Source organism: Erpetoichthys calabaricus, chromosome 15 (assembly GCF_900747795.2).
Source record: "Erpetoichthys calabaricus chromosome 15, fErpCal1.3, whole genome shotgun sequence".
NCBI lineage: Eukaryota > Metazoa > Chordata > Cladistia > Polypteriformes > Polypteridae > Erpetoichthys > Erpetoichthys calabaricus.
Genome location: NC_041408.2, coordinates 65,988,650 through 66,001,152, shown reverse-complemented (window position 1 = coordinate 66,001,152; position 12,503 = coordinate 65,988,650). Strand labels below are relative to the sequence as shown.

The following is a 12,503-nucleotide window of genomic DNA, read 5'->3' as shown; positions in this document are numbered from 1 at the left end:
TTTTTTGTGATTGGTCTGTGTTCCACTGAAAAATATATGGTCAGACTAGCAGTTTTCTGATTCAGCTAATTGCTTTTGTTCACGCTTGAGCTCCTTCGTAAGAGCAATCTGTTCTTCCAGCTGTAGTAAATTTGCCTTTTTCTGTGCTTGCCTCTCAAGATCCCGTATAACTCCTTCATGAAGTCTCTGAAAATTAATGACGGAAAACAATAAGACATGTAAAATTGCACAAAAGAGATTTTAACAAAGAAAACATTCTCTTTTACAAATTATACTCTCTTTATAACATCAAGTACATTTGACTCAGGGTAACATTTATGTCAGAAGCAAAACTTGAGTGCATTTTAAAGATTTGCTATCACCTGTTGACAAAACCACTATGAATCCAAATTGTTCAAATATATGAAGACCTGATGTTTTCACTACTGTTTTCTAGAACTGCAAATTCGACATGAAGTATGAAATTAACTTTATTGTGCATTTCTGTAATATAATGATTCTATTTTGCTTTTAATATTTCATCTTGAAACGTTAACTCTGTCCAGAAGGTAAATGGTTAAATTCATAAAATAAATAGTCACTCAATTTCCCAGCTTTTTTTTTTTCCTGCACTCAATACAGTTTTCTTGAATAGCGTGTTTAAATAGTCCCTGTCCATCCCATTCACATTCTGTATTTTCATAGTGCTCCAGAAAAAGCTGGTGATTTACACAAAAATATTCAGACAATTGTATTCTTTATGCTGTATTTTAAAACACTCAATTTACACTGGGCAATAGAATCTGAACTTTGATGACTTGCGGTTTCCCCAGTACTGTACACAACAGCTTTCAATTCATATAAATTGATAGTTTTTGTTTATTATAATATTCTATGCTAGTTGAGCTTCTGTAAAACCTAAATCCCCTTAAGATGAATAAACTACTATCATCTCTTTTCTTTCCAGTCATCCCATAAATCAGTATTTATAGATGGATTGTCCGCTTAAGTAAATTTGCAGAAAGTGCAGACAAATACAGAACAGCTCGTCTTGCCTTTGTGCACCAAAATTCTAGCTGACTCAACAGCCTGCAAACTAAAACATATTCCTCTCTGCACTCTCTTCCCTTACCCCGATTTCAAAAAAATTGTAAAAATGAGACAAGCCCAGATTACCAAATAAAAAGACAAATGGACACAAAATTTGATTCAGTATTAAACATTCATGTATCAAGTCATATTTGGATGAGTACTGTGCAGGTTTCATTTATTATGTACACTGTATTTAAATGTTCCATATGTATTTTCTGTTATTTGTTGATGTGTGCCATTCAGGGAGAATGCTGACTAGTTTACATTAACTAACAAAGGGTCATCACTGAAAAAAGAGATTAGCCTGGGACCCAAAGCAAAAACTGCTGAGAACCACTGCCTTAAATCATCACCTTCTGTTTGAAAAATCAAACACTCATGAAATTTCCAAAACCAATCACAATTCTGATATTTGTCAATTATGTGAGATGTCCAACAGTGTACTCTGTAAAATGTATTTTAAACTTTTAATTAAAAAAGGTTCTTAATTGCATTTTTGCACAGTCTGTTAATTTGAATAAAATCTGAATTTTTAAGCAATTAGTTTTGTAGGGTGGTTTCTTAACTTTCTAAAGTCCCTGGTACACATGACCACCAGCTAATCATGCTCTCATGAATGCTACTAAAATAAAAACAAGACATTAATACCAAATAAATTACAGTCATGACAGCGGGTAGACACTCACAAAATTAGTAAACATCTTTTAAAATATATATATTTTAAATATATGTACCTAAACTACAAATGTTCAACTAAATAAAGGTAAAATTGGCAGAATGGTAATGCAGTGGTCAGTGCTGCTGCTGCTTTGGGGATCCTGGGTCCTGGCTATCCTGTAAGCGGTTCGTACATTCGACACCCATCTGTGTGCAGTCTTCTCTGTACATGTTATACTAGCTGGCAATTCTAAACTCACTCCAAGTAAATTAGCTCCATAATTGACTGTCACCTTGTGGAGAGTTGATCAATCCTTTTTGTCCAATTCAGAAAACACATAATATCAATGCTGAACCTGATCTGGACTAAGCAGACTGGCGAATGCATGTATGTGTACTTGCCCATCTGGTGTTTCCTAGTCTCCTCACTCTCTTTATAATTTCAGAAGGAAAAATAAACCACATCATAAAAGGAATTACATTCTAGTTAAACCCAAAAATGAAGGTGGTACGAATGTTTTAAATCTTTATGTAGCAAATTTAATATTTAAAATAATCAGCTTTTGACAACATATGATGCATAGTATTTAAAATCTCATTCCAAAACTGTTTCAAAAGATGGCAATTTACATTTCTGGTTAAGATACAATCTTGACATGAACTCCCAATCAGATTGTCTATGTTTCATAAGCAAGTGTTGTTATCATGGTTGTTAATCTATAAACAATGCTTTTGCTAAAAACATAACATTTGGGAAAAAAAATACTATTAAAAAGAAAAAAAGTTTATTGTGCACTCATGGTTTCATAAAGAAACTGAGTGTTCGTTGTACAATTATTAAATAAGGAGAGCAGGTTATTGTTTTAAACAGAATTTTTTGATAAATTTCAAATTCACACCTCCCATGCTGAATTTGCCACCCTTTATACCGTTCCTGTCAAACCGATCACTTTAATCAACAGACTGACTTACATATAGGAATGAGGAAGACTATGTAATCCTTGTGTAATATCTTCATGTACTGTATTTCAATTTGGAATGCAAACTTTGATAACAATGACTTGAAAAAACCCAAATCGATATTGTCTGACAAATAAGGTCAAAGAACTCACTTAAGGAAATTAAAATTAATTCTGGTAAACTAACTCTTGTTAAACTTAAACCATGACCTTTATATGTGTTGTACTATTAAATACAATTTACATTTATTTGCTACCTGTACTTAAACTAAATCCTTTTGGGTGGAAATTCAAGGTTACATGCCTGGAACATAATGATAGCTTTAAAGAAGATGACAGAGTTTTGTGTTATGTGAGGAAATACGAATCTAGAGAAATTATATACTTTACTTTGATCTTTTGGTATTATTGATTGGAAGATTTCTTATACACAAAGCTAAATAGGCGATCAGACGTCCACTGTTTTATTACGTTTAAAAATTATCTTAAGTGATACTTAAATTCATTAAATAAGCTGAAAAACAATAAGGCAAAGATGACAATAGAAATATGTAAAGAAAAAAAATAATGTGAGATAACAAGGATATCTCTGGCTACTAATGGACTGTATTCGTACATTTCTTAAGATTGCATATTTTTTGAGTTACAATAAACATGTCTCCACAGAAAGCAGTCAAATCTACACGTGTGTTTGTATTTGGTTTACAATTTTAGATACAATGTATCCTTATATTTTTAAGCTTTTAATATATTCTTATTCTGTAAACAGACATGACGATACATTGTCATTGATTACGATAATCAATTGTCACTATCGATTCATCCAGTCTGTTTACACTATTAAGGCTAAAAGTGGCTTTCAAAAAAACGCATTTGCAAAACTCAAATGTATACTCACATGGATTATTCGTTTATCGTACTGTATTCGCGTTTTATTAGTTACTATTATTCAGGCACGTAAACGTTACACAAGGACACGAACTCTTCGATCGGCACATGGGCCTTATAAGCGTGCATGCAATACAAGGAATATATAATACCTCTCTGTCCAGTCGTTGCTTTACATGAACTCCCACTACAACTCCTGCAGAAAACAACACCGAAACTCCAAACACAATTTTTGAGGTCGTGGACATAACTGGGACGAATATGAAAGTCGCGCATGGAGACTTCAAATCGCTGCGAACAGCTCCCCATGAAGGAAGTACCACGGCAAGACATTGCCAATCTATCGTCAAGCTGACACAAACAGGCATTTCTAGCAGTGTCAAGAGTAATCGAACGATCTAAGCGCAAACCAAATTTTCTGTGGCGTTTACTACAGTGTCGTCCGCGGACACGGTTTTTTTTTTTTAAGTGACATAGAATATTTGAACCTTAACGAGAAAAATGACGAAATACACACACACATACATACATACATACATACATACATACATACTGTAAATGTAAGTGTACAGATAGGAGGAGAATGCACAATGTAGAGCAAGGTCATCATTTGTGCTCCTCTGGAGTCTGCCCTTGGACCAGTACTTTTTTTAAAGTATCTAAAATGATATAAATTCCGGTGTAGTTAGTAAACTTCTGAAATTCACAGATGCAACTAAAATAGAAGGAATGGCAGTCACTGGGGAGTCAACAAAAACAATTCAAAAAGACTTGGACAAGCTTCACAACTGGGCAAGCACTTGGAAAATATAGTGTAATGTAAAAAAAAGTGCAAAGTGCTACACGTGGGTAACAGGAACATCGATTAATGATAAGCAACAACAATAAAAGCAACTGCCTACAAGACCTCTGAAAGTGTCCTGTGGCATCTGGCACCAAGTGGCTAGGAGCAGACTCTTTAAGTCCTTGAAGTGAGAATCCATGGATTGGACTTGTTTTTCCCACACATTCCACAGATGCTTGATCAAATTATGATCTGGGAAATTTGGAGGCCAAGTCAACACCTTGAACTTGTCATGTTCCTCAAATTATTCCTGGGCAATTTTTGCAGTGTGGCAAGGCACATTATCCTATGGGCCACTGTCATTAGGGAATACTGTTTCCATGTAAATGGTCTGCAACAATCTTTAGGTAGGCGGTGCATGTCAAAGTAACATCCACATGAATGCCAGGACTGAAGGTTCCCCAGCAGAACATTACCTGGAGTATCACACTACCTCTGTCAACTTTCCCAAAGTGTATCCTGCTGACATCTCATCCCCAGGTAAACAATGCATATTCACCCAGCCGTCCAGATGACCTAAATCAATAATTGTTATCATTACAATAAAACTAAGGGAGCAAAAAAGTTGAAATTATATGAAAATGACAAAAAAGAGATGAAGGCTATACTAAAAATACAGATGTTTAAAATTTATTATGAAATTTAAATATCACACTACTATGCTTTTTGAATGCAAAATAAGAGAAAAAAAATAACGAACAGCTAAATAAGCACTGAGATCAATTCAAGGAAGTCTTGTGGTCAGATGTTGCACTACTTGAATGTTCTGCTCCACATTCTGAAATTACTGCTTCGCATTACCCTCCTACACATCGTATTCCCACCAGTTCTGACTGATTTCATGCTTCTTCAGGTCTCTCGCTATAGATACACAACACTTCAAAAATTAGGGGTCACCAAGACATTATCATGTTTTGATGGAAATTGATATCTTTTATTATCAAGAAACCATTAAGTTGATATTAAAATATAGCCAAAGTATTATTAGTATTAATGAGGGCTAGTACTGCTTGAAATGGCTGTTTTTGTATGTATTGACAAGAGACAGGATTTAGCTATTTGTTAGCAAACTTGTGTTTCATTGAAGTGTCTGATTATGTTAGGATTAAATATTTATTTCACAGACATTAATGTATTTTAAATATTTATACATTATGGAATTACCTGATTGAAAAAAAAATAAAAAATAAAAAATCACCACAGTCACCATAACTGGAAAATACAACTGAAACTGGTGAATTACTGTAAATGTTGTCAATCCTAACACCTATTGCTCATATTGCTAAATAATTATAGGCCCCTCTTATAGTTTCTCTCTAAAATACTAGATAAAGTAGTCGCCAGTCAGCTTCAGACACACCTTACGCATTACAATTTATTTGAGAAATTCCAGTCTGGTTTTCGCACTGGTCATAGTACAGAAAGGGCACTAACGCGGGTTGTAAACGACATTCTGATATCCTCTGATGAAGGAAACTCCACTGTAATTATGTTGTTGGACTTAAGTGCAGCATTTGACACCATTGACCATTCTATTTTACTGCACAGGCTAGAAAATGATGTTGGGCTTACAGGCACCGTGCTCGCTTGGTTTAGTTCTTATTTATCAAATCCATTCCAATATGTACAGAAATGTGCTGACAGTACTCCATCATTATACACAGAAGTTCAATATGGTGTCCCGCAGGGCTCAGTACTGGGACCTTTACTGTTTTCACTGTACATGCTTCCACTGGGATCTATCATTAGGAAACATAATGTTAATTTTCACTCGTATGCAGATGACACCCAGTTATACCTTTCATTTAAATCAAATGAAGTTTCTCCGATGTTGTCTTTAATTAGTTGTGTTAGCGAATTAAAGGAGTGGATGAATGAGAACTACTTGTCTTTAAACACAGATAAAACAGAGATGTTAATTGTTGGAGGGAATAACGCTGATTATAACAATATTTTGTCATCGTTTAACTCAGTTGGAATCCCAATTAATTTTACTGAATTAGCCCGCAATCTAGGAGTTATCTTTGACTCTAGCATGTCATTTAAAGCGCATATTACAAAGTTGTCCAAAACATGTTTCTTCCATCTAAAAAATGTTAGGAATTTAAGGTGCTTTCTAAATAAACATGATTCTGAGAGATTAATTCATGCATTTATCTCTAGTAGGATTGACTACTGCAATGCGGTGTTCACTGGATGTTCAAACTGTTCTTTATACAGCCTCCAGTTAATCCAAAATGCGGCTGCAAGAATTATTATAAGAACAAGAAAATACAAACACATAACTCCAGTTCTTAAATCCTTACACTGGCTCCCAGTTAAGTTTAGGGCAGATTTCAAAATCCTCCTTTTAACATATAAAGCATTAAATGGCCAAAGTCCGGCTTACTTGTCTGAACTTTTCATGACTTACAAACCAGAGTGCACATTAAGATCTCAAGATGCCGGTCTGCTTATGGTTCCAAGGATTAATAAAATAACAGTGGGAGGTCGAGCTTTTAGTTACGGACCCCTAAACTGTGGAATGGTCTGCCTGCTACTATAAGAGATGCCCCTTCGGTCTTAGCTTTTAAATCCCGGCTGAAGACTCACTACTTCAGTTTAGCATATCCTGACTAGAGCTGCTGATTAACTGTACAGACTGCATCTCTGTTGTTAGTCATTAGCACTAAAACATAAGTAATATGATAGTTATAATTTGTTACTAACCCTCACCTTTTCTGTTTCTCTTCTCGGTACTCAAATGTGGCACTTGGTGCCACGGCCCACCCGCCAAGTTGTTTTGCCTGCCTAAGGTAAAGTCATCCCTGATGGAGGATCGCAGGAATTGTGAGAAAGAGGGGTCCTTTCATTGGATTGGCTGGCCCAGCACTGTTTCAGCCGTGGAATGGCCAAATAGGGGAGGAAGCTTGATGGATGAGGTCTCCAGGACTCTAAAAATATCCAGATCTTATTATGTGATATCATCTACTGTTAAATTCTGCTCCGTACTTCTAAAATTTTTATTTTTTTTTTCTTCTAAAAAAAAACTTTTTATTTTATACTGTATTGAGGATTTGTTCTGTTCTGTGTATTGTATTGTATTGACCCCCTTGTTTTGACACCCACTGCACACCCAACATACCTAGAAAGGGGTCTCTCTTTGAACTGCCTTTCCCAAGGTTTCTTCCATTTTTTCCCTACAAGGTTTTTTTTTTGGGAGTTTTTCCTTGTCTTCTTAGAGAGTCAAGGCTGGGGGGCTGTCAAGAGGCAGGGCCTGTTAAAGCCCATTGTGACACTTCCTGTATGATTTTGGGCTATACAAAAATAAACTGTATTGTATTTAGAGACAGTTGTGTAGCTTATCTTTCTTTCTTTTTTCTTTTCTTCTGTTTTAATGTGACACAAGTATGCTGCAGCCATGATAATGCTGGCAGAAATCTCAAAGGATAACCAGCTTTCATAATGACATACAATACTGGAGCTTTGTTGAGAAACAGTCAGTCAGTCAATTTCCAACCCACTATATCTTAACGCAGGGCACAAGGCAGGAACAAACCCGGGCAGGGCGCCAGCCCACCACAGGGCACACACACCCACACACCAAGCACATACTAGGGACAACTTAAGATTGCCAACGCACCTAACCTGCATGTCTGTGGGAAGGAACCGGAACACCTGGAGGAAAGCCTCAGAGAAACAGGGAGAACATGCAAACTCCACACAGGGAGGACCCGGGAAGCAATCCCAAGTCCCCTAACTGCGAGGCAGCAGCACTACCACTGCGCCACCATGCTGCCCTGCTGAGAAACACTGTCTCCTAAATTACCAGTAATACAAGCCTCTTGCTTTCCAAAACCTAAAAGAGAATGTAAATATGGGAAAGGAATTATGCAATATTAAAGTAGAAGAAAGAAAGATCTAGAACAACAGGAAGCTCCCAAGAAAAATCCTACAAGTAAAACAAAAAGCAACATGGATTCAAGAAATATTCCAAAATTAATCCAAAACACGTGAATAATGGTTAACAGTAAAGTACTGCCCAACAGATGAATTGACTTGGCATGGCAAACAACACCCAGTATCCTGGACACTAAGAAACACTGAGTTAAAAGTAAAGTCAGTCAGAGTGACAAATGCCCAACGTCCAACTGCAAAGGTATGGAAGATGCCAAGCATGTGAAGTCGGCATGGAACTATGGCCAAAAGGAGTGGAATAAGGCCCAAAAAACCTTCTTCAGTAAGTTTTAAGTTTTAAAAAGAAAAAGGTCTGTATCAGAAGTTCCAAATATTACTCATAAAATTGGAAAGAAACCAGAACCGGATGGGAGAAAATATTACCGAAAGTATAATATGGAAATCGCTGAACAATACATGAAAAAGGTGCCACTTCTAAGTATTTACAAATCACAGAGAAATGCAGTAAAAGAACACAAATGCATCATGCAGAGACACCATGGAACGATTAGTATTAATATGTCCTTTTTCAGAAAATGGTTTTATGGTGTTTTAACTAAAATAAATTTGGTTAATCCCAAACTCCTTCATGTTTAAAAACACAAAGAAATTAAGAAAATTGAAAGAAAAAATCAAAGTACTCTTTAGATTTGTGTATTTTCTTAGTTTTCTTGGTCCAAAACTTGACGGTCTGTCTTTGCCCACTTTGTCTGGAGTCTCCCTTATGAATCATCCCGCAGCAGTTCCCTGTCAGACCGAGATGGTAACGTCCCTGGTACCGTCTTTCTATGTCCGTGATATCCTGATGGAATCTTTCACCCTGTCCTTCACTGCTGCAAAATTTTCAGAACAAAATTCCATATACGAATCCAAAAAGAGAACGTTGACACTCCTGTAGCAATTTGATTCCTCAAACTTAACAATATTTTTTCACCATTTTGATGCCGTTTGGATCTTTATTGTTACCCAAAGAATTTGAAATTACTTCTTAGAATGATACCTACCTGTAAGCCACACTTACCAGGCTAATTCACCATCAGATTCTGCATCTGAAATCACTTTTCTAATATGATGTTGGCCAAAAATGCCCTTTTTGTTTTTAGACTCAGACAAACTCAGAAAGTCAAGGCACAGACATGTCAAGCAAGCTCCATCTTTTGATGGATTCCTGACAAACTGCTTAATTAAACCAAAATTAAAATGAAGGGGTGACAGGGATGATTTACTGTATCTGGAAGCAACAAGCTAGGTCTGAGGATGTAGTGTTTGGCAGAAACCATAGCTTTTTTCTAGCTGGCCATTCCTTCTGAACCCAATGTCAATTCTTGGCCCTGCTGTGCCTCTGAAAGAGAAAACATGGGGATTTTATATGCCTTGACTGCTGACCTAAGACACACATAATATTTAGGTCCATGCATATGAAACAAAGGTGGTCATTGTAGTTAGTAACTTAAACAAATCAAGCAGAAAGCTGTTTTTCTTTAAACACAGGTTTTATTATTAGGAAATATTAAATTCAAGCAAATTATCAAACTAAAATGTAGATATTTAATTAAGTATACTGTTTGTTTATATATATATATATATATATATATATATATATATATATATATATATATATATTGTGATGGATGGGCGGTTAAATATTCCGGCCCACACCTCCAGGCTGCCAGGTGGAGCCCTCCCAACAGCATGGAGGTTCCCCAAATTCCAGCAGGGCCTTATGGACCTTGTAGTTTGTATACACAGCCCTGCTGGATACCATGGGGACCACCAGGAGCCACTGTAGGGAGGCTTGGGGAGTGCTATGTGCCCTATAACCTGGAAGTACGTCCTGGTCACGTGAACAGGAGAAACGACGTGCTTCCGGGTTGAAGAAATGAGCTTTTATCCGACCCAGAAGTGTTCACGGTCACATGGACAGAAGAGAGAAACGCTTCCGGGTCATGGACTATATAAAGGACTCTGGGAAACCAGAACACTGAGCTGAGCTGGGAGGAAGGGTGGCTGAGTGTCTGGGAGAGAAGGAGTGTGTATTATTGGTGATTAATTAGAGAATTGGTATTTGTATGAGTAGTGTGGAGTGGAGGGTGCTTAGTGCACATATTTATAATAAAAAGAATAATAATTGTACTTTTACCTGGTGTTTGGCATGGTACCTGAGGGTTCAAGAGGTCGATAACAACCTCTACTGTTACTATATATATATATATATTACAGTAATTGACTGTAAAAAATGTGTTTGCTTAAAAAAAGTTATGTGAAGGAGACCCATCCGACCTGGGTTTTAACCTGTGTTGATATGTGCCATTTGAAGACATGCATTAATTACTTCTCCTTCCTTCCTTCCTGCCAGTTTTTTTTTTACCTTTAATTCTATTCTTCTTACAGAACTCTCATTGTCACATGTTCCCTGAAATGACTGACACTGGGGTCTTCATTTGTTAACACCCTGAATCGGGTCATCAGTGTTTTCACCTGTGCAGGAACCTTTATTAGCCGAAGATGTACTGAAGATATAAAGAGCAAGACTAACTGGCATATTTTGCTAGGAAAGGCAGAGTTAAGTACTTAGTCATCCTGTGGACCCTGTACACATATGGGCAAGCCCAGCCTAACTCGTCTTTCATCTGCGTATTCCTATTGGCGCAACTGAAGATCACCTGCAGGTCCATCAAATTTGGTGGCACGCTAATTTTGGAAGTTGATGCGGCCAGTGGGCATTGACCGAAGGGTATATTTTTGTATTGGATTGATTGAGTCATGTGACTCTTTTTCTGACGAGTTCCTGCTCGTTGTTTTGGGTTGTGTCGCATGCCATGAGCCACTGAGGAATGGTGTGTCAGGACTGTGCTTTGAAACCCAATTACGAGTACCGACGGCTCCTCACCCCCCATTTCAAATGTAAGGCAACTCCACTCAGTGTGAGAAATGATAATCAATGACATAATGTGATTATACAGAAGTGGCCATAAAGACTTATCCATTGGGTTTTGTATTTGTTATACAGTATATATTTTTTTCAGAATGCTCTATCATTGTTGCTAATATGATAAATAATACAACCCCATTTCTAAAAGAGTTGGGACACTGTGTAAAATGTACATAAAAACAGAATGTGATGATTTTCAAATCCAATAAACCCTATATTTAATTGAAAATAGTACAAAGACAACATATCAAATGTTGAAACTGAGAAATGCTATTGTTCTTTGAAAAATATATGCTCTTTTTGAATTTGATGCCAGCAATACTTTTCAAAAAAGTTGTGACAGGGTCTTTTTTTACCATTGAGCTGCATCAACTCTTCTTTTAACAATGCTCTGTAAATGTTTGGGTATTGAAGAGACCAATTGCTGTTGTTCTGAAAGTGAAATGCTGTCCCATTCTTGACCGATAGAGGATTTTAGCTGCTCAACAGTTTGGGGTTTCCTATGTCATATTTTTCCTTCATAATGAACCAAATGTTTGCAATGGGTGACACGTCTGGACTGTAGACAGGCCAGATTAGCACCCAAACTCTTTTACTACGGAGCCATGGTGCTGCAATGCAGCGTTTCTCAACCTTTAAGTATTTGGGACCTGAGTTTTCATAACAGTTTTAATCGTGACCCCCTAGAATTTTTTGAAACCCTTATAAATTTATTCCTATATTTTTTGCTGCCAATACACCGCTACAAGTTTAAAATTTCCCTACGAATAACGAAATTACACCACATATGGCAACATTTGCGCCCCCTTTTTTGTTACTTCCCCTCACAGTTTGAGAACTGCTGCTGTAATGTATGCAGGATGCAGTTTGGCATTGTCTCAGCGGCCATCTAGTGGTCACATGGGGAGGCAAATTGGGGGTCGGGGTTGGCAGTCAAAATTCTGGTGGGGAAGAGAAAGAGAGCAAGCTATTTCAAAGCTACCCTTTTTACCCCTATAATTGTAAGTGTCAAGACAACAACAGGCTTCATAGCAATAACTCCTGGCAAAATTGGAAATTAAGGTTAAAGCTATCTTATGTAATAATGTACTACCTTAATTTAAGACTATAAAATGTCAACAAAAGTTCAGAAGGAATGTCTCTATGACCAAACAGTGAACTGTGTGACCTGGAATGTCAAAGGTCTCAATCACGAATTAAAGAGAAAATATTCTCA

At 36.9% G+C, this 12,503-nt stretch overlaps 1 protein-coding gene across 1 annotated transcript; it reads right to left on the bottom strand.

Annotated features, from left to right (window-relative positions):
* Positions 1–39: 39 nt before the first annotated feature.
* Positions 40–3,942, bottom strand: LOC114666238 (protein PET117 homolog, mitochondrial). Its single transcript, XM_028821011.2, has 2 exons — positions 3,728–3,942; positions 40–186 (listed from the first exon to the last, which is right to left on the bottom strand). Exons 1-2 carry the CDS (start codon positions 3,821–3,823, stop codon positions 46–48), a joined length of 237 nt encoding a protein of 78 aa, XP_028676844.1. The 5' UTR covers positions 3,824–3,942; the 3' UTR covers positions 40–45.
* Positions 3,943–12,503: the final 8,561 nt, after the last annotated feature.